Raw genomic sequence first — 22,387 nt, 5'->3', positions numbered from 1 at the left:
CTACAACGCTGCCCATCGTCTGCTCTTTAGCTTCATTGCAAGTGACAAAAGTAGAAAGAGCATCTCTGCAAGGCTTTTGCGCTTGTTCACATGTACACGGCGTATCTACTACCTGTTTTCCAAGATTAAAATGAATCAGCTGCTATTGAAAAAGTACTTATATAAAGCAATGCATTTATCGCAACCATTACAAACCTGGGGCGAGAATACGGTCGAGGCAGCAAGGTACAAAAATGCTTCATTCATCGTTTTAAATAAATACTCTTGGTTTTAAATAGCATAAAATTTATATTTTGGGGTTTTGGGTTTTCACAATTTAACAGCACGCATTCAACAGCTTACACGTACAGTGAGCACTGGTAGACAGCAATCAATTGACGCTGCTACACAATGCTCGAACACTCTCACTAGACGCTCGGCTATCTCACTGTTGACAATGATCGTTCACGCTAAGTTGACGGCGACAAATCTTTGCGTTGAAGGCTTCTGCTGCAAATATTTTCTGTTGAGACACTCGTAGGTTTGTTTCATGCGCGCACACTTTTCTGATTTCTCCTGAGAATGGTTTTGCTCCATCACTTCACCCCGAAAAACGGAGCGACACAGTAAACGAACACACCCGCCGCTAACAGTAGGCACCAGTCCTTGGAAAACTTTTCTCGACGTAACTTCACTCGGGAGCGAAATAAAACAACATGGAAGAAACACGCAGGATGCGTGTTTGTAGCGGTCGCCGCGGGATCCTGTTTTCAGGCAAAGTGTAGCGCAGCGCCAGCGATGCTCGCTGCAATGTTCCTTCGCCAGATCACGGCTCAGAATAAACGCATGCGGCACAAATGCCGCATCATAAGCTCGCAGTAATATTTCCGGCATGATAGACCATCACAAACAGTTCTGGAATTCACTCTGATGTGGCGCTGAAGCACACAGCTGACACGACCTCGCCCAGTTCGAAGCGCGGGCAGCCATCTTCTCCGTCAGTGGGGTCACCAACTGCCCGGCTCATGACGTTAGTCCAGAGCGCGTGCCCATTAGTGGATGTTTGTGTGCCTCCGCCTCGGAGGAGTAAGTGCCCCCTTTTTTTCTAAAGTTGTATCCGACTATAGTGTTGCACAGCCTCTGCGAATAGATCAGTGTCGGTTTGGCACCAAACCTGAACGTTAGTCGCCAACACCCAATGAAGCTGCGCCGATTAGGCCTGAGTGCCTAGGCAGTGTGATTGTGACAAAAATTCCCCTCTGGCCGATGTGGTGACGGGCCACAAGCTATCGTGGAATATTTCCCACTAATATGTTCGTACGAGGAGCTTATCAGTGATCAATAATGCGTGCGGGTTAGATTGACGGCTGTTGAAGCGACATCAACTTCGTCGCCACGTATCCAACATAATCTGCTTGCCCATCAGCGGCTAATCTTCTCTATCTTCACACATGCTTTTGCACTTTCCGAATTACACGGTGTTTACGTTTCTCTTCCCTCTGTCCATGTCTCGTTATAATTTCAGTCGGTCCCGCTGACCCCGCCGAACATTGTACCGACAGAGACAGCGTCGGCCGTTGCAGTGCCACGCTGTGAATTGTGGCACACGGGCATTGTGCATGTGTGATGCCTGCAATGGGCCAACATTGGGGAGCGCTCACAGTGACAAAGTCCCCGACTGCGTCAGCCAGGCGAAGACGTCCGCGGCACGCTCAGTGCTTCTTTTGTAGCGAAAACAAAGTGGAATGCTCACTTGGGCGGCATCAAGCAAAAGGGCACACACGACACTTTGCGGGTCTCGGCACTAAATAATATCAAATATTCACAAATCAAATTATTCGAACGTTCGCTATTTGATTCAGTGATTGAGTATTCACACACCCCTATTCATTACTCAAGATATTAGCTGTTCATTTAAAAAATGTGCTAACTTTGTTCTGTAGGGGTGCTTTTCAATAAGCATTTGATTCTAAGTTGCAGCAGCAACAATCTGAGCCGCAGAAAAACAGATAAGTCTGTGTAGCTTATCAAATGCTATTACGTAACAGTGGCCAGCATTTCAGTCATCGTCATAAATAGGTTATACGAGTAGGTGGTCCTGCTGTGTTTACGTCCGAAATACAAAGCTTTGAAATATCACTCGGTGAATGTATTGCATTCTTTTCAAATGAGTTTTGCCATAAACTTGATACGAATAGAGAACATAAAATTATAGATGCTGATATAACAATCAAAATGAAGCACTAAAGATCGGGCATTTTACTATAAAATTGTAAGAGTTGGCAGGTATGCGTACGGATTGATTTGGTTATGTTTTTTTTTGAAAACATATGCCATTTATTACAAGCATGCCTTGATTACAAGTGAAAACTCGATTGGAGTCCTACTGTAGATGGCAGGTGCCCCACTGAGTACAGTGTGATGCACACTGTTCACCCCGAAATGACTATAGCAACAAAACAATCACTTACGACCTTCCCTTGACGTGTAGCATTTCCTTGACAGACACTTCCTCGAGCACCTGGGAGAATGGTTGCCAAGCAGTGAACAAGAAGAAAAATATTGAACTGTTTGCTAGACACGTAGTGGAGCAATGATGGCACAACCTGCAGCATGCACAATTGAGATATTCACCGTTGGAATCTGCACTAGCACTGTCCTCTCGCCTAAGACGCAGTCACGCCATCGCAAGTGTTGGATGCTAAATGCTAGTACTGGTTTAGAATATTCCACATGCGAATAGCTCATTACATTACATAAAGTGGTCAAGAACTAAGCTTTTACAGCATCTTTGGCTTGACATATGACAGTGCAGACGATAGCTACTTGCGGCCCAATTTAGTATTTAGTTATTATCGAGTAAGCCAGTACACTACACGAATTACATACTTCTGTCTTACATTACTTAACCCTTTTTTTTTTCAGCTGTTTTACCATGTGGTACAATGAGGGAACTAAATTCTATCAAAGCATGCAGGCTCGTTGCATGGACTTATGAAATGCACTGTCCATAAGCCATCATTCATAGTTGTTAGGTTAGTCAATTCCTAAGTTAGCATTCTTAAGTGCACTTTTGCGGACGGCCTTTGTGCCACGTCATGCCTGAAGTACACGATGGGCATCTGCTGTAGATGCAGGAGTGGATCACTTCAGAAAGTGGATCATTGTCTTTGCATGGTTGATGCCAGGTACAAGTGATGGCTGGTGTATGGGTTGCCCAAGATCTAGGTCTCCAAAGAGACTTCCTCCACCTAAGAAAGGTTGTGGGCAAGGAAGCAGCCACATGGGAGGATGATGGCATGCAGGTCCCCCACTGAATCTTCATGTTACATACATAGCAGACTTCCATTAATTTGGCTTTTTGGTAAATACGATCAACGTTATACCCAGACATTTAAGACTTTTTGATCCTTAAACTGGCCCCAACCAAGTCATTCCAACTGTTGATCAACATGCGACTGATCCTGATGGTGACACCAATGACCACTGTTTGTTGGCGATGGGGGGGAGGCAGTGAATGTACAGAAAACATGCTACCTTTTGCTAACAACTGATTTTTACCCTCCCATCTACAGCATTTCTGCACATTCTGAGCCAGTTCTAAAAAGTGCCATGCACGGTGCCATACAAGTTTGCGTTAATGCGAGTGCAAGGGTAGTATTCTCTGGTGATAACTTCTGGAGATAGCTTTAGTTTCACAAGATTTCACATGACTTGGCACCAGATGCATCAGCTTATACAGCCGACAGCATTTTAGGTGTTGTGCCAAGCTCGCCATCTTCGCACAGTGGCAAGAGCACTGTTCAATGTCTCCAGTGATGAGTCTCGTTAAATACCACGTAAGTGGAACCATCTCCAGGAGTCACACTTGTGCCGCATCTGCACACCTCATGGCACTTGCAAATCAATGAGAAAAGGGCAGCCACTGAAGGACCCCGTCATTTGCCGTTTCTCGAATCAACCACAAATGGACTAACGCTACTGCATGAAGTCAATTTGAAGAGCACAGTGCAGTCAGCAAACCCTTCATTATCAAATCAAGGACAAGACAGTAATGTGCCCTGAAATAGCATACAAGACACTCAGACCTAGACTAGTGGCATGTTCTGCCTTACTTATCTTCCTTTTATGCCTTTTTGGACCGCAATTCAATCATCAAAGAGGATCTACATGACTTAGGAGTGGGTGGTTTCCAGGAAAAAGCACCTGTGAAAGGTTGACAGATGTGATCTTGACTCGTAGCTCCTCAGCACGCTGCTCAATGTCTGGCTGTGGTAGCAAATGTAGGTCCATGGTTGGGGTCGCAATGTTGGCACTGGCTACCATGAGGATCTCCCTCATCCGCGGGATCCCCAGAGTCACGTTCATCTCGCCTCGACCCGCAAAGTGAAACGTGTTCAGTGTCATCTGTGTCGAGGGCTCGCCAATGCTCTGCATAAGCAAAGTTCGCAGAAGCTCGTAAAGGGACCCTGAAACAATCTTGTTAATTTTGTGCAAACATACAGAGTTGTTACGGTACGTCCTTTTGATCACTAGGTGATACCATTTAAGCCTTATAATTTATTATAAGGTTTTAAATATGCACATCACTACTGAATGCAGTGACGCTGCTCCCCTGAGTTTTCAGCCGCTCCATCCTAATTGCTGCATTTGGTCGAACTGCCATCAGCTGGGTGAGCTACCCCGATTGGCTACCCAGGTCACGTCATCGATAATTTTTTCAACTTTACAGTGAACAAATGTTATTCATAACAGTTGGAATATTGGTTATCTTGCTTCTATAAAAAGAAGTAACAGAAAGAGGATACACAAAGTACTCCACGTAAACACGAGCTGCGCAATCAGTGTTGGTCTCAAGCTTTCTTTTCGCGAGCACCATGGTTCACCCTTGTAGCGTTGTGGGCTGCAAACGTAGCATTTGGCGATATGTACCTCTGCAAGGCAGTAGACGAGCAGAGTGGCTGCAGCAAATCAGGCTGCCGGTGTCCGATTGATGCCAGGATTTCCGCCACTCCATGCTGGAGGATTACTACCACAATAGAGAGTTTTAGCATGTGCGGTATTTGGGTAAACTCTAGCGAAAGTGGGACTGGGCGTTTTACCGGGTGAGTGGCATACACATGAATGACCTGCACGGTGCAGCCACCTGGTGACACAGAGCTCAACCAGACAAATACAGAGCTAATAGAGCAGTAACTAAGTGTATTCTACTTTGCTGCTGGTGGAAATTTTCTGCAGGAGCACAATCGTGAACATGTCATTTTGGTTACTTAGTTACAGCAATAGTTATCCTGTGTTTGGCTGGTTAAGCTCTGCACCACCATGAGGGCTACACCGTGCAGATCGCCCAGGTCACTCACGTTCAAGCCAAAGCCCCTTCATCACAGCAGTAGTAGTATGGAGGGGCTTTAGTTTACACCTCCGCCCATCTGCCAGAATGCCCAGCTCACCTGCGCTTACCGGAATACCAGACACACTCCGCACTGTGACAGAACGCTCACAATGCACGCTGCTTGGGCAGCTTTCGCTGGAGATAGGTGGCCAGGCTGCTAGCAGTGAGGTTGGAGATGCTTAGCGTGCTGGCTCCAAGATAACAGGAAGTAGATGACAGGACGCACAGCCAGTGAAGGTGGAGCTTAGCCTCGATCACTCGGCGAACAAGTTGAGGAGGAAAAGCATGGCTAAGTAGGAGGGTAACTTATAATTGTCTGCAGCTCACTTACATGAGATGCTTCCTTTAAATTGTGGCACTAATATTTTACTGTAGCTGTACCTTACGCTTCTACAAAATTTGTCCAAATCATTTCAGGAATCCTTTAAGGAAATTATTCAAGGCATTTTAAGGACTGCTGAGACCCTGACAAAGTAATGTTCAAGGACCAAAGAAACATTAAGCTGGACCTAGACAAAAACAAAAAACACCGTGGAATACTTGTTGGGGGGCAAGTTGGTGCATGTTTCCAGAAGAGGGTTGTAGCACCAAAAAAGACAACATATAGCAAGCGAGACAGGACAGGCGCAACTTCCAACTGTTTATTCACCGCGTATGCGAATGAATATAAGGACAAATCAAGATAGGTAGCAAGAACCACACATGCGTGCGAGGGTTTTTACAAAAAAAGCGGATAAAAGATAGGTGTGGCACGCACGTATCTCACGCCCGTGTATCTAAAAAAGCAGTTTCATTCTTATACATGGAGATAGATGGGGTGCTAACACAATCGCTACTGTTTCTTTTAATATAGAAGGCCTCCAACAGTTCACGGGCTGTCTGGTCCTTATTTCTGTTTAAAACCTTTGCTTCTTTCAGCCTTGCCACACACTTAATCTTTCTTTCTTCCCCACAGGCTTTACAATGATGCGGCAGATGAGAACCAGTGCTATTTTGTAAATCCCGATTATGTTCCGCTAATCGGTCGTTAATACAGAGGCCGGTTTGTCCGATGTACCTCTTTCCGCATGTCTCTTTTTACATTCAGTTTTGTTTACATTGTTGGGATCAGTTTTAATGCACAAGCCAGCCAGTTTCTTTGGGGCGGAAAAAACCACAGGAACCTTATATTTTGTCGCCACATGCTTCAACTTGTGCACTATCTTATGGGTGTACGGGATGACAACCGATCTACTTTTGCTTTTGGTGACGTCAAAAGTATCCGCCAGTGACCTGTCCATTTGACAAAGCCAAAGTGCTGAAAACTTTTAGATATGTTGACGATTTTTTTATTATTTTAAGGAAACAGGTTTCCTCATCTTACACACAAATAGTAGAATAAGTTTTATCTGGTATTTAACTACTTGGAAAAGGTTTGGACTTCACCCATGAGCTTGCCCAAGGCAGTTTTTAGACATTGACATCACCCTTAAAGACCAAACCTTTTGCTGGATGTATCGCCCTCGCGTACAAAAATAACTAATGCCCTATGATTCCTCCCATTCAAAGACAGTAAAGCGCGCCATTGCTCAGATGTGCCTGGAAGCGTCGCTGAAGAAATCTTGTAGCGATAAGGCAGAGGAAAGCTTTCACACCCAGATTCAGAAGCTGGAAAAAGCAGGCTTTCCAACCTCGATCTTAACCGGAGTAGCTGAAGCTTTGCTGCGAAAATTTGAGAAAGAAAGTAGAAAAAAGGGCGCCCAAGATGAGGTCACCAAAAGCAAAAGTAGACCGGTTGTCATCCCGTACACCCATAAGGTAGCACACAATTTGAAGCATGTGGCGATAAAATATAAGGTTCCTGTGGTTTTTTCCGCCCCAAAGAAACTGTCTGGCTTGTGCATTAAAACTGATCCCAACAAGGTAAACAAAACTGAATGTAAAAAGAGACATGCAGCTCCGCCTGTTGAATGTACCGTGGGAGTTGTATATCAAATACCTCCCACATGCGGAAAGAAGTACATCGGACAAACGGGCCGCTGTATTAACGACCGATTAGTGGAACATAATCGGGATTTACAAAATGGCACTGGTTCTCATCTGCCGCATCATTGTAAAGCCTGCGGAGAAGAATGGAAGATTAAGTGTGTGGCAAGGCTGAAAGAAGCAAAGGTTTTAAACAGAAGTAAGGACCAGACAGCTCGTGAACTGTTGAAGGCCTTCTATATTAAAAGAAACAGTAGCGATTGTGTTAGCGCCCCATCTATCTCCATTTATAAGAATGAAACTGCTTTTTACGTACACAGGCGTGAGATACGTGCATGCCTCACCTATCTTTTATCCGCTTTTTTTGTAAAAACCCTCACACTCATGTGTGGTTCTTGCTGCCTATCTTGATTTGTCATTATATTCATTCACATACGTGATGAATAAACAGTTGGAAGTTGCGCCTGTCCTGTCTCGCTTGCTATGTGTTGTTTTTTTCTTGGCGCTACAACCCTCTTCTGGAAAAAAACATTGTCTTCGCCATCACACAAGCAAGATCAAGCAAACATGCAAGCAAGCGGGCAAGCTAAAAAGGCTTAGAGTTAGACCAATTAAAAACACTAACCATCAAAGCTTATTGCATTTAACCCAACATTCGGAGATGCAATTCTAATATTATTGCAACAAAAAAGTGGCGCATCTGTCATTGCTATGGTGAAGGGCACATATCACCAAAGCGGTGACAGATGGCACCGCTGTTACACTGCAGCAAAATTTGAAATTTTTGTGTGTCATTGCCACAGATAACCGATACCTTAAATTATTATAAACAAAATAGGCAAGTAATGCTCACAGTCATATTAGCAAACTGAACCCTCTACAAATATGCTAAATCTATGCTCAATTTGAGCAGCAATCAACCAGCAGTTTAGCAGGAAGGGCTATGTACACTTATCTATGTAGCACCCAGTACCACATGTATAAATGCTGCCATGTTGTAGTGAAAAGCACATCTTTGGGTCTATACTCGGTTTCAAACTTAAAGCAGGCAATGATGCACAAGCTTCACAAGTAGTAAAGTCATGGAAATTTCACTCCATGGAGTGGTTCATGATTTGAAATGTAACTTTAAGGATATTACTTCACATGCAGCTCAGACCACTTTTAATGTAATCACTTATGTGCAGGACCAGATATAATGCAGTCCTTTCTGACTCCCGCTTATCTTCCCATAGAACTCAATGTTTACACATACAAACTATATAACAAACTTCAATATACCATCTATAACAAAAATTCAATGTAACGAAATTCAAGATATAGTGAAGTATCAAACTTTTCGTAACTTCCTGTCCATCTCAATATAATGAAGTGCCTTTATACATGATCTCAATATAATAATACTGTACAATGAAATTTCACAGTTGCCACAAAGGGATACTGAGACTATAATGGAAACATCTTTGGACGCAGATGGTCAAATGGTTGTATTACACGCGGCTGCTTCCGAACACGCCTCTCAAATCACGCGCCACGTGACTAAAAGCGACCACCGAAGCAAAGCAGCGTCATGTTCCGTATAAAGTCCAAGATCCTATCGCGCCCTGAGATAGGATGCTTTAGATGTGAGTGAAAGCATGTGTGGTTGAACCGAGAAGCATGGTGGCTTGATCAGTGCCGCCTTCCTGTGTGAGCATGGGGAAAGGCGGGGAGTGAGCTTGCAATAACATGATCAAGCGCAAGTAAGAAAGGCAAGGGCGAGGAGTTTTACTTATATCTGTATGAATGTTAGCATCGCCACCTGAAAACTGAGCTAACCATTACCTTGACGCCCGATATCGTCACTGCTCTTAAACCTCAATAAAATAGATTGATCATGCTTTTTCATTTTTTAGGCTTGGCAGTATAGGTAGGCAAATCAAAGTTTGAATGAGAGGTGTAGCCCAACTAACACAAACTCAACTCCATACTACAAGTATTTCATTGGCAGCACGAAAAGTAGCGACCATCACGACAAATGAACAGAGTGGCGCTGCTCTTATGTCACACAGGCTTGTGCAGAAACTGAGCACCACTACAATACTGGCGTGTGCATGCAAAACAAGTATCCACTGCGACAATCCAGAAAAGACTTGTGCTCACTCGGAATACTGAAAATCTTGTCAGAACGAGAAACCCTGGTGTTAAACCACAGAGCAACAACTATGATGCCTCTGTTTAGTCATGTTTGTCTAATGCTTGGTTAGCCTGCATTCTTGTCTTACATTTCTTGACGCCTGTCCAGCTTCCTTGTAATACCTCGCCAACCTTAATACATAGCATGACTACCAAAGCAGGTCACAAGGAGCGAGCCAACCTGCTCTATCGATGAGCAAGCGGCAAGGGTGAATGGAGGCACAATTTGAACACAATGCCATTGAATATTGTAAGGCAACATAAAAGCTTGAAGTCAGTGCACAAAATAAGTTACAAGAATATTTCCTAGCCCTCATCAGTAACACAACCCAGGTGTAACCCTGAATGGGCGGAATAACAAAATCTTAGTCTGCAGATTGTCCACAAAGCTTGTGACGGAAGAATATCCTTTGTTGGCACAAAAATTTGGAACGATATACCTAGCTTTATTGAACATCTGCCAAATATTGCACCATCACTCCAGACGGATTCTTTCAGGAAGCTACCAGTAACCATATTGATGTTGTACTTGAAAATTACGGCTGATATTCTATACCTGCCACATGGATGCTCGAATTTTCATATTAATATTGTACTTGCCAATGAATGTTGTACTTACTCAACCTTTTTGTAATGGATCCTCAACTAGCCATATCAGCTATGGATTGCTGGCTAAAGGTATGAGAATTAATCTTATATTAAATTTCATGGCACGCACCTAATAGTTTTCTTTCATATCTGCGACGCACTAATTTTTGATCACAGATGCAAACAGTGAGGGAACTCTCCCCAGCCTAAGTAGCGTTGCCTGCTATGTATGAAACTAAGCATAGCACACTGCATCAAGAATGGTCCCACCTGAGCAGCCAACAGGCCTACTGGCTCGCCCGGGTCACAGATGGCTTTCATGTTTCGTATGTAGACCATTTTCCGGAAGTCATCCGCAGTCACAGTCTTTTTTTCCATGGCTTGCCCTTCTCCCGAATCCTCGGCCAAGACGAGGCCATGAGGATTTTTCTCGATGTAGTCTTCGATTAGAGTATCCAGCCGTTCAGACACGGCACCGAGGTGGACGTCACTGCGCAGCTTGGAACACACTGGGTCTGCACACTTCATAGTGGATTTGTTGAGCCTGCAACAGATCACGGTCTATCTTCACTTCCACTTAAAGTCCATTTATTTTTATGGAAAGCCTCTACAGCTCTTAAAGACACAGCAAAAAAAACAAAACACCATAGGTGCTGTGCTCACAACTGATTAATTACATCCCCTGGAGGACAATCGAAGAAAGTCTACAATAAAATGGGCATGCGCACATATTGAACACGGCAAGGAAAAAAAATTTTAAAAAGACTTCTCACTTCCCAACAGACATGCAGTAGTATCAATGATGCAACCTGGGCCTCTTTTCCTGGTGTGAAAGGCCTCCAAAAGGTTGTGCGCAGTAGTTACTTTGCCTGCACATAATCTTAATCTCTCGAAATTGAGGTTCACACTTGCAAGCCATGCAATATGCAGGCAGACACACATTGCCTTTATTATAAATTAAAAATGTATGCTCCCGTGCTTGGTCATTATTGCACCGCCCAGTTTTACTTGTAATAGGCCTCTCTAGAAGCCTCGCATAATCGGGAAAAGCAGCATAAATTGCATCGGAGAGAAGTGGTTTCCGTCCAATGCGGCCTTTAGAACGAGTCAGTTATTTGGTACTGGCACTGTATTGACAACACGTCGGCACCAGCAGCATCTCTTGTTTGACAACTGCTGATTAAGGGCCCCTCACCAGGCCCCAGAGCCAATTTCGGTTGCACGCTGGAAGTTGTTACGCACCCTCTTGGTCGTGTGCCACTACAATAATTTTTCAAATTGGTTCATTAATAGCCAAGACAGACATTATTAAGTGCCTTGAACCCATGATTTCAGGAGGCGAGCATCGCCACCAAAAAAGACACACTCTCCACATGTCCAGTCTAGACTATGCAAGCGAAATTCCTTCCCTGCGTTCTCCCATACCGGAGCTGGAGGATCGCATGACGCATATGTCTCATGCTCCACCTTCTTTTTCTTTTTCCCACGCTTTCCTGCTGCCCAACACACTTCTGCTAATAGTCGGGCGCAGGAGCTGTTGCATTTGTTGCACTTCGCACAGCGCACGATTTTGTGTGCTGTGCGCATGAACACCTCCCTAGTGGTTTAAGTCAGAGCTACACAAACACTGAGGAAGATGCAAGCAGAACACAGAGCATTATCGCATGTTGGAACATGGTAGAAAATGATGTAGTTTTGATCTCACCATGCACAACTGCACGACGTGGGAACAAGCAGATGAAATGTAGGTATGCCTTGGGTATGCCAAACAACTTGCAATAAATTAGTAAAATGCTAATACAGTAAAACAGTGTTAATTCGGATTCCACAGGACCGAAAAAAATGCCAGAATTAACAGAATGTCAAATTATCGAAGGTAACAAGAAATCAATATCAACACGCTTTCATTACCAAAATAATGAGCCAATCCCGTTTCTATTTTGCACAAAAGCAGTACGCAAGCTGCGATTCTCTTCATCTTGTGGCTTATTAGCACCCGCAGTGGCAAAGGCCTCGCGACTTCCACAGCATGGCCGCGGCGCACGTTTTCCATCCAAGACGGGCCTTTTACTACTGCGCCCACATCCAGATAATTTTTTTCACCAGTAAGCTGGTCATTGTCCATCATGATGTAGCCAGTGCTCTTCATCCTCAAAAGCTTGTCAAAATGAAACTACTGTTTGCACAACAGCTGTGGACGAAACCACGGCTGCTGATTACGCGATTATGGATGGTGACCTTGCAGGTCCTGATGGCGTGCAGCTGATGCACGCACTGAGTCAAAATAAAACTACCGTTTGCTGCAACCGGAGATGAAACCACAGTCATTATCAATGCGATTATGAATGCCAAATATGCAGGAATGAAGGAACGCAGCTAACACGGTGCTATGCGTGGCAGTAGACGCAAGAACAAAGGATTTAGAGGTACAAAGATGCACAAAGTGTTCCCGCGTTGATGTCATTCGGGTACGATTGTCACTGATGACTACAGTGATGAGGACTCCGCCGCTTCATTTCAGTGGATGCTGACACCATTTTAGCTCTCTTGCGTCGCACATTTTCGGCGCTACAGCACTCGCCGAGCTCTGAGAGTTGTCTGAATTAACCGATGTGCGGCCAAATACGTCCAAATTAACTAGCGTTTCATTGCATTAAATAATGCATACGCCTGCTGGCACCAAAGAGCGAATCCGAATTATCTGATTTCCCAAATTAATGAGTGTCGAATTATGGATGTTTTACTGCACAACAAACAAGAATACAGTGAATCATGAGACTTAACAAAGTAAATCTAAAATCTTTATCAGCATTATGAATGTGTAATGAATGTATGCTTATTTATTTATTTATTATTACCCTCAGGGCCAAGGAAATCAAAGCGGGGAGTGGGTTACAGCAAATGAGAAAAAGAAACAAACATAAGCAGTTGGAACGTTTATGTATGGAGGCTTCTGATTATATAGTTTTATCTATGTTTTACAACATCATGATAAATTGGTAGCAAACTAAGATAGTAAAGTGGCAAGCACAAATGCACTTAGGTTACAACACTACAGTACTACAGTAAATAAAAAATGTTTTGATTACACATTGTTAGCTAAAGGTGCTCAAAATCTTTTGTTATCGTAAATGGATACGACTTCACCAGGAAGATGGTTCCATTTCATGGATGACCGAAGGAAAAATGACTGCAAAAAAGTTTTCGTGTGGCGTGATTTGAGACCAAACTTATAGCGATGGTCAATTCAAGGCAATACGTATTGTGGCTGAGAAGCAATTGTTGCGGAGTGTTGAATAAAGGTATAATTTATTAAAAAGAACTAAACATGTGATTTTACGACGAGAAGAAAATGTGTTAAATGCAGGGTTGGTTTTCATGGCAGACACACTTGCAGTTCTGTTGTAGTAACTTAAGATGAAACGAACTGAATTATTTTGTACGAGTTCAAACGAATTAATTAGTTTGTCAATGGCAGGATCCCAAACAGCGCATGCATATTCTAGTTTCGGACGTATAAGGGTAGTATATAATGAAGCATTCCTAGAGATGAAGGGGCAGTTGAAAAGTTACGGCATAGGTAGCCAAGCACGCGGTTAGCATTGTGGATTACGTAGTCTGTATGAACATTCCAAGATAAATTACCAGAGATATGCCCGCCTAGGTATTCATAAGAGTGAACAAATTTCAAGGTAACAATATTTAGGGAATATTGTTACAGGGAGAAAATGTATCTATTTACAATATATACAGTTACAAGGTTGTAGCTCAGTAGCTAGGGCAACGCCACCTACCGATTGTCGAGACACTTCAACCTCCTCTTTACCTCCAAACGTCCTTTTTTCCACAGCGGCACAAACTCTACCCGCCTGCCTACAAAAGTAGTTTATTCGCAGCCAGTTCTTTCTGAGCCATGAGCGAGGCAACTGGTGGAAGTCCTTCATCTGCCGCTACTGCTAAACGAGCTGCCTAAGCAGAGGCCCAGCACCATCGCTACCAGAGGTGCGCTATGCCGAACCAGGCATTGGTGCAGCAAGTCTAGCGTATATCCATCTATTCCTCCGACCACAAAGCTACCTTCATGACAATCAAGAACTGGGAGTGGAGTGTTTCTTGAAGAAGTGAAGAATAAAATGTTGTAACTGTACATACATGTCTTGTTCGAAATATGTGCCTCAGTATATAGAAAAGCCGAAACAGCTAAAGAGCTGCACTCAAATTTTGCACTAGGAAGTAATGTAATCGTCGGCATTTTTTTTTTTTTTCCAGAATGAGCATTTACTGACTTTTTTGGTACCCGTCAGGTCAATGTCTTATAGCGTGCGACGTTCGCGTCTCCCGTGCGCATCTCCCGGCCTCCCCTTTCCCGTGGAACTGGTGGACCCGTCCGCTCTTCCGCTGCGTGTGTGGGGCAGCAACGACCACGGTTTTGTTGCTGCTTGTTGCCTCCGTGCACATCAACGATATCAGTGTTTCTATCGGTTTGTTCGTGCGAGTTCCCGCCACCAAAAAGGAGATGGACGACGGCAAACGGAAGTGCAAAACAATATCAATCGAGCAGAAGGTGGCTATGCTGAAAGCCGTCGAGCCTAACGTGAAGAAGAAAGAAGTGGCCAAAGAGTTCGGCATAGCGTTGAGCACGCTGTCCATGATTTTGAGCAGCAAAGAACCTGCCACCAGTGCTATCGCACGTGGTGACAGAAAGAAGCTGCGATGCTTCCGAAGCTGTAGAGAAGGTGGCCTTCAAGTCGTTTTTGGACGCAAGAGCAAGCAGCCCTCCTGTGAGTGGGGCACTGTTGCAGAGCAAAGCGAGCGACTTCGCATGCATCATGGGGCACAACGGTTTTGTGGTGACTGTCGGCTGGTTGCAGCATTTCAAGGAGCATCACAACATCGTCGGCAGGGCTGTCAGCGGGGAAGCGCAGTCTGTCGGCTGCGAAGTTGCAGTGGCGTGGGTGGAGACAAACGTTGGACAGCTGCTAGAAAAACACAGTGTTAAGGATCTGTTCAATGCGGATGAGACAGCCCTGTTCTACCAGATGCTGCCACAAGAAACCTTGGCCTTCAAAGGTGAATGCTGCCAGGACGGTAAATAGAGCAAGGTCTGCGTAACCGTGTTGCTTTGGGCCAACATGGATGGGTCGGAAAAGGTGCCGGCCCTCTTGGTCAGCATAAGTGTGTCACCGCGATGCCTCAAAGGCAAACGAAAGCTTCAAGTGAGTTATGCATCCAACCGTAAGGCTTGGATGATGACAGAAATTTTAGCACAATGGCTGCAGGAATGGGACGAGTGGCTGGGCAAGCTGAACCGGAAGATATGTGTCATACTGGACAACTGTAGAGCCCACCACACTGTCGCTGTGCTCAAAAACATCGAGCTATGCTTCTTGCTGCTAAAATGCACTGCAGTTGTGCAACCTCTTGACCAAGGAGTTATCATGAACTTTAGGTCGGGCTAACGAAAGCGTGTGATCGACCAGATTCTGCTCAATATGAGCATGAAGCGCGAGTCCACGATCAACTTGTACATGGCGATCGAGATGCTACAGGCTGCTTGGACGGCTGTACTGGCAAGCATGATCGCCAAGTGCTTCCAGCACGCCTCATTTGGCAGTCAGCAGTGGCGGTTACAGCGAAGATCTCGGTGCTGCCGCCAATGAGGGTGCCGCGGGCGACCAAGCCCTAGCGTTGTGGGACGCTCTCCTTGACGCCGGCGTTGTGCCCGACTGTGACACCTTCTGCACATACGTCAGTGCTGATGCTCACACGATGACGACAGAAAAGCTAACAGAGGCGGAAATTGTGCGTGCAGTGACTGAGGTGCCTAATGACGACGGTGTCGAATGTGTCAACGACAGCCCGACGCCTAATATTGGCGAATCCGATGTACCGAAGCCCGCACAAGCCCTGGATGCAGCAGACCTGCTGCGCCGCTTCTTTGGCGCTCACGATGACCGCAAGGACGGACTGGAAATAGCGGCTGCAGCTGAAAAAGCCATCATTCGCCTGAAGATGTGGCAAAAATCTATCAAGGACTTATTTTCTGTGAAGTGAGCCGCCAGCTCGTGTGCTGCTGATTGATCAGTGATGAGCCGTTTGGCGTGAATAAAGTAACAATTCCTTGCCGTCTTCTTTTTCGCTTGTTTTTTTCCATGCAACGGCCATCTTCTTTTTTGCATGACGGGCTGCTGTGAGATTTGGTGGTGAGTACATCCTCTCTTGCTTGCTAATTGTGGACAGAAATGAATAGTGGCTATAACGAACTAATGGTTATAACGAAGTAATTATGACCCCCCCTTCAACTTCATTATAATGAGGTTTTACTGTAGTTCTTTGCGACGCGCTCATAATTCCCAAGCCAGTTATTGACGTCCATGGTGTTTGTGCCACAGAAAGAGGCAAGGTCACGGGGTTGGATCAAGATCAGTGGCTGGAGTGGCAGTGCTGTGTTTGATGCAGTATCCAAGCACAGTATCTCCATCTGCTGACATGGTGAAACTTACCAGGATACCTTCACTGCAAAATTCTGCCTTTTGTAGAACCCAGCACTTCTAACAAAATGCCAGGGGAAAAGATATTATTAAGAATATATTTTAAAACTATCTACAGCGACCTGCAGCACTGCCACGATGGCAGTGAGACAACCTTTACACTTGTAATTTTCTTCCCTCCAGTGGCCAACGTCTTTGTCACACTGATCATAGTCTCGTAACAATATTAAAGTTAGTCCTGAAATGCAAGACATGCCCATTATCGCCATTATTGTGAAGTCTTGCCAGCCCGAATTTCAGGGTTCATACAGAACATCCAATGCAAAATTCAAGGAGAATTCAAGAATTTCCAGGGTGCTGAAAGCCAAAACTTCAGAAAGATGCAACAAATTTTAGTCATACACATAAACTAAAAAAATTCTTAAATAGCTAAGCAGCCAGTGAATTGCACACAAACTTCCAAGCTCTTCAAGTGAATTTTAAAATTCAGCTTTCTCATTCCATGTAAATCGCCTAGTGGCACATCGCACACTTCGCTATGTGAGGGTTACTAGTGTCCGGCTTCACCGAAAGATACTAGCCACGTAAAAGTCAAATAACTAAATATTACTTTCTTCCAGGCATTTCTAGAATGCCACCAAAAAGGTAGCCAGGATGCCTGCAATGTAAACCAACTACAAAACAAGAAAAATGGTGCAGATTGATTGGCTGGCCTGGCTACGTCTAGCACCATAATGGCAATGGTGAGTTAAACAAGCCTGTCAGTGGTTGTGGACATGTCCCCCCGCAAGCACTTGGTGAAACTGTTAAAATAGAATATATAGAACCATTTCCCAATAGACATTGTCCACGACATAGTGCTAATGCAGAGTTTGTTACTTTGAATGTTCAGAAGTCACCCCTAACTCCAGTTTTTAAGGAAATGAAAAAGCACATTTACTTTCAAGAAGTTGTAAGGGTGCTTGAATCTTTTTCCAAATTCAAAGGTATTTAAGGATTTCAAGGAGGTGTACAAACCTCAAAAACTTGCTATTCTTATGTGATAATCAGGCCAGGTATGACGACATTGACAATACATAAAGGAAACAATAGCGCTGCACACATTTTCTCTGGTTACGCTCATGAGTAGCAGCCACAGTGATCACAAGAATGAAGCTAACTGGTACACCTTAACGTGTCCAGCTTCTGGGTGCTTATACAGACAATAGTTAGCAGAAACAAGCATCATCATAACCACTAATGATGCTCTGATTCTTGCACTACTTCTGCTTAGGCTCAGAAAATTTCTACCTCACTTTTAACAAAAAAATAATGCAAGATCTCATGTTGGTACTCCTTTATGGCTGCATTAGCATGAGAATGTTATACACTATGTCAAACTAAGCTTTTTAAGCAGTCTAAATGTTTTGTTGCAGTTGACCTTTAAACTGTAGTGACCCTCAAATTCTCAAGTCCCCTAAGTATTCTCCACGTGACTTGAGTGCCATGTGGAACAAACATCACTCTGTGGACACGAGAGAATCAAGCATCCCCACCAAATAAACTTGATGCTGAAGAGAGCTGATACAAACATTTCAATGAAAACATTTTACTGCAAGTGAATGCGGAGCCTTACTTATGACGTGTCCTTTCGTCGAGGTTGAAGTAAGCCTCCAAGATCGCCTGGCGAGCCGTCTCGGAAGTTCCATTGTGAAATCGGCTGAAGTGCTCTTCCCGCACTAGCGACCCTTGGGTTTGCGAGAAGAGGGTAAATGCACTCTGTCTGCGAGACGTGCGAGTGTCAGCATCTCTGTCCATTTTGTTCCTCCATTTGCGCACCTAGAAAAAAGATGTCCCTTGCCTTAAACATGGCAGCCGACGCAACGACAAGAATTTGTTTTAAAGAATAAACAGTCACGTTCGTCACAACACTACAGAAATTGAGCATCATCAATGGAAAATGCATCTATATGCTTTTTGTGCTTGTTAGCTAGTTATGCCAGGCCCGCAGCCTCACAAGCATAGCACTTTGCAAGGAACTAAAGGGAGTTTTATTTTCTATTCTTGTGCAGCATAATCTGGGGCTGTTATATGAATCTGTCAATTCTGTGCGTGACATTAAATTTAACGTGGTCATGAAGCAGCACATGCATTCCTACAACACATCAAATTTAACATGGCCGTGAAGCAGTGAACACATTTGTAGAAAAATTTTCAAGCATATGAATTCACTGTAGTGCTGTGCACTCAAGTGTGATAAAAAATAACTGTAAGTTAAAGCCCCAGATGGCAGCTGTCCAATGTTTCCATAAGATAGTGTAAAAATCAATGTTATGTATTGCTATACTCTATGCCACTTAAGGGGAGTGTAGGCGATCAAATTGCAAAAATCGCTGAAAAAAAAAAACACAATTTGGGAAATTACTCATTTCGGAATCTGCAATGCCTAATGTGCACTGGATCAAAATGGTTCAGCTGAAAACGCGCTCGAAGTGCAAGAAAAATAATTGTGTCACCACAGACAGGGAGAAAGTACAGTTGGTTCAACTGTACTGCTCTGAACTGCAGAGCCGACCTGAACTCTGAACCGACTGAACTGCGCTGAATGAGGAGCCGGCGAACAAGGTACAAGCAGTGCAGTTGGCACGGTCCATTTGTGTTTTGGAAGGTGGTGTGGCGTAGAGATATAGGCGCTGTCACGATCGACGACACGCCACACGTGGTCCCGAACTACCGCTTTATTTCCCGAACGCCAACCTTCCGCACCCCACAACCACACTCCGAGTTCTCCCTTTTGCCACTCTCTCCCCGCACGCTCGCATGCTCGCGCCACTGTCCTCTCCGCACTCACGCCACCTGTTCGTCGCTCAGTCAACTACTGTCAATCCCGCGCCTGGCCTCCGAGAACCGTGGCTCCTCGTCGCGGGTCTTGCGCGTCACAACTCTCCCCCCCCTCGAATCGTGAAGCTGTGCTGGTAGGGAGGGGCCATGGCTCATGGTAGAGCATCAACTGATCAGCATGGGCAGTAGTTCGATGACGTCCTGTAGCAGGATCGCTCAAAACAAAGTTATTGTCACCTAATCGTTTGATTACACAATAAGGTCCACTTCGCCGCGGTGCCAATTTCGCCGAAACGCCCTTGGCCGCATCACTCAAGGTATGGGAATCCAGGAGCACAAGGTCACCCTCTTTGATGGTTGTTGGCTGACGATGACGGTCGTAACAGGATTTCTGCACCTTCCAAGCAGCTGCCTGATGTGACCGAGCATACTGGAGGGCCTCTCCAAGGCACTGCTGGAGTTCTGCAGCAAGTGCATGGTGTGCTGCTTTTGGAGGCTCTGTGTCCTCCTTGTCGCTTGTAGGTTCCCATGGGGTGCGCAACTCGCGGCCGTAACACAACAATGCTGGAGTATATCCGGTGACAACACTCTCGGCAGTACGCATGGCAAGGGCGATCTCAGGTATGTGCCGGTCGCAGTCTTTGTGGTTGGAGCAGTATGCCCGTAGACACTGCTTAATTGTGCCATTGTGACGCTCCACCATTTGGCCAGCCGGCCGGTAAGGCACTGTGTGACGATCTTTGATGCCCCAGTGTTTCAAGAGGTTGCGCCATAGTGTGCTAACAAAGGGCTTGCCATTGTCACTGGTGATGGCCACAGGTGTGCCATGGCGGCAGAAGACTTGCGCCATGCACTCCAGTATTTTCGCACTTGTTGCTGCTCGTAGAGGGAAAAGCTCTGGGAACTTCGTAAACTTGTCAATAACTACCAGCAAGTATTTGTGGCCCCGGGGTGTAGATGGCAAGGGCCCGATAATGTCAACACTGAGCTCTTCCATGGGTGATGTTGCCCACTGACTGCTCATGAGGCCCTCTGGTTTCTTGCGCTGAGCTTTCGTGCGCTGACAGACAGTACAGCACTGCACATACTTTGATATGTCTGCTCGCATGCCCAGCCAGACGAATCGTGCAGCAACACGCCTTAGAGTTTTGAAAAATCCAGCATGGCCTGCAGTGGGATGGTCGTGGGCCACCTTCAGTGCCAGCTGCCGCAAGTGATTAGGTAACCACGCTACCTTCTGGTTGCCTCTTTGCTGAACCAGCAATGCGCTTGGCTGCAGTTCCGTTGTTTCGGCCAGATCACGAAAGAAGCGATGATCAGGGTTCGAACTTGGGAGCTGAGTCCCTTGGACCACTGCCTTCAGCTTTAAGAGGCGATCATCACGAGCCTGTTCTTGTACCAGCTGTGTTGTGTCACTCAGCAGCGAAGAGTCAACCTCCGAGGCCACAGCTACCTCATCAAATGTAATTTTGCCTTCCGGTTCTGGAGCAGCAATGGGGAACAGCGTCTCATGTAGGTTGTCACTTGGGTTGTCTTCACACTGGAGAGGGGCTCTACTCAAGGCATCAGCGGGTATGTTTGCCAGCCCTCGTCTGTGCTTGATTCGGCAGTTGAAGCCCTGCAGCCGAAGAACCCAACGCTTGACCCTGGGTGAAGCTTGGTCGGTATTAAACATCCATGCCAGGGAGGAGTGGTCACAGTGTATTTCGAACTCCGTAAATTCAAGATATGCCCTGAACTTGTCCACTGCCCAGACTACTGCCAGGCATTCCCACTCCTGGACAGTATAATGGCTCTCGGCTGCTGTAAGGACTCTGCTAATGAAGGAAACAGGCTGCAGACCATCAGGGCCAGCCTGCAGTAGCACAGCTGCAATGCCAATGCCACTTGCATCTGTCTCCACCACAAAGGGTCGATTTAGATCTGGGAGGCTTATAACAGCATCCTGAGCTAAGGCCTGCTTGAGTGCAGTGAAAGCTTGTTCTTGGCGCTCCTCCCACTGCCATGGCTCGTTCTTCAAAAGGTTGGTCAGTGAATGTGCCGTCAGTGAAAAGTGAGGGATGAAGCTTCTATAGTAGCCGGCAAGTGCCAGGAAGGCTTGCAGCTGCTTAACTGTACTGGGTCTTGGGTAATCCAGCACTGCATGCACCTTGTCCTCATCTGGTCTGCACTGCCCAGGGGAGATGATGTGACCTGAAAACTTGAGGGACTGACGGCAGACCTGTACTTTATCTGGATTAATCGTAAGGCCAGCACCCTCAATACGTTGTAGCACTTCCCTTACATGTTCAACATGTTTCTCCAGTGTCTCTGAGTATACAAGGACATCATCTAAAAATGCCATAGCAAAGTGGCGATTGATTCCCTGCAGCACCCGGTCCATTAGGGTTTGAAAAGTTGCTGGACCACCTGCCACCCCGAAGGGCATCCTCGTAAATTCAAATGTACCTTGATGGCAAATGAAGGCCGTTTTAGCTATGTCAGCCTTGCAAACAGGAATTTGGAAAAACCCTTGGGAGAGATCAAAGCTGGAAAACCACATTGCTCGGTCCAACTGCGCTAGCAGCCAGTCTGTTCGAGGCATTGGGTAGGCAGGTACTCGGGTGTGTGCATTTAACGGACAGTAGTCCACAGCGAGCCGGTAGCCTCCAGACTTCTTTGCAACGAGCACTGGGGCGCTATTCCACGGGCTGGTGCTTCGTCTTATAAGGCCATGTTGTAGGAGGTCATCCACACAGCCCTCAATGATCTTCTGCTTCTTCGCATTCACTGGACGTAGCTTGCATCTCACGGGCGCACTGTCCCCCGTGTCAATGAGGCGCTGAGCCAGGGTGGTACATCCCGCAACTGTAGTAAACAGATGGCTAAAGTCATCGAGAACTTTACTCATGCTTGGGTGTAGTTCCGGGGTGCCAGCCTGATGCATGTTCTCTATGCCTGGAACTACAAGCACTTCTTCAAAGAGGCTGTGCAAGTG

The 22,387-nt window shown here is 45.5% G+C and overlaps 1 protein-coding gene across 1 annotated transcript in view; it reads right to left on the bottom strand.

Moving 5' to 3' along the window:
• The window catches only part of Polr1A (RNA polymerase I subunit RpI1), a 304,676-nt gene that overhangs the window by 70,031 nt on the left and 212,258 nt on the right, over positions 1 to 22,387 (bottom strand). The window contains exons 20-23 of the mRNA XM_065452564.2: positions 18,206 to 18,408; positions 10,370 to 10,643; positions 4,186 to 4,410; positions 2,451 to 2,500 (exon numbers count right to left, since the gene is read on the bottom strand). Coding sequence (XP_065308636.2) covers positions 2,451 to 2,500; positions 4,186 to 4,410; positions 10,370 to 10,643; positions 18,206 to 18,408 — 752 coding nt within the window. The remainder of the gene's footprint in view (positions 1 to 2,450; positions 2,501 to 4,185; positions 4,411 to 10,369; positions 10,644 to 18,205; positions 18,409 to 22,387) is intronic.

This window comes from Dermacentor albipictus, chromosome 9 (genome assembly GCF_038994185.2).
Source record: "Dermacentor albipictus isolate Rhodes 1998 colony chromosome 9, USDA_Dalb.pri_finalv2, whole genome shotgun sequence".
NCBI lineage: Eukaryota > Metazoa > Arthropoda > Arachnida > Ixodida > Ixodidae > Dermacentor > Dermacentor albipictus.
This window is presented reverse-complemented; position numbering and strand designations above follow the sequence as displayed.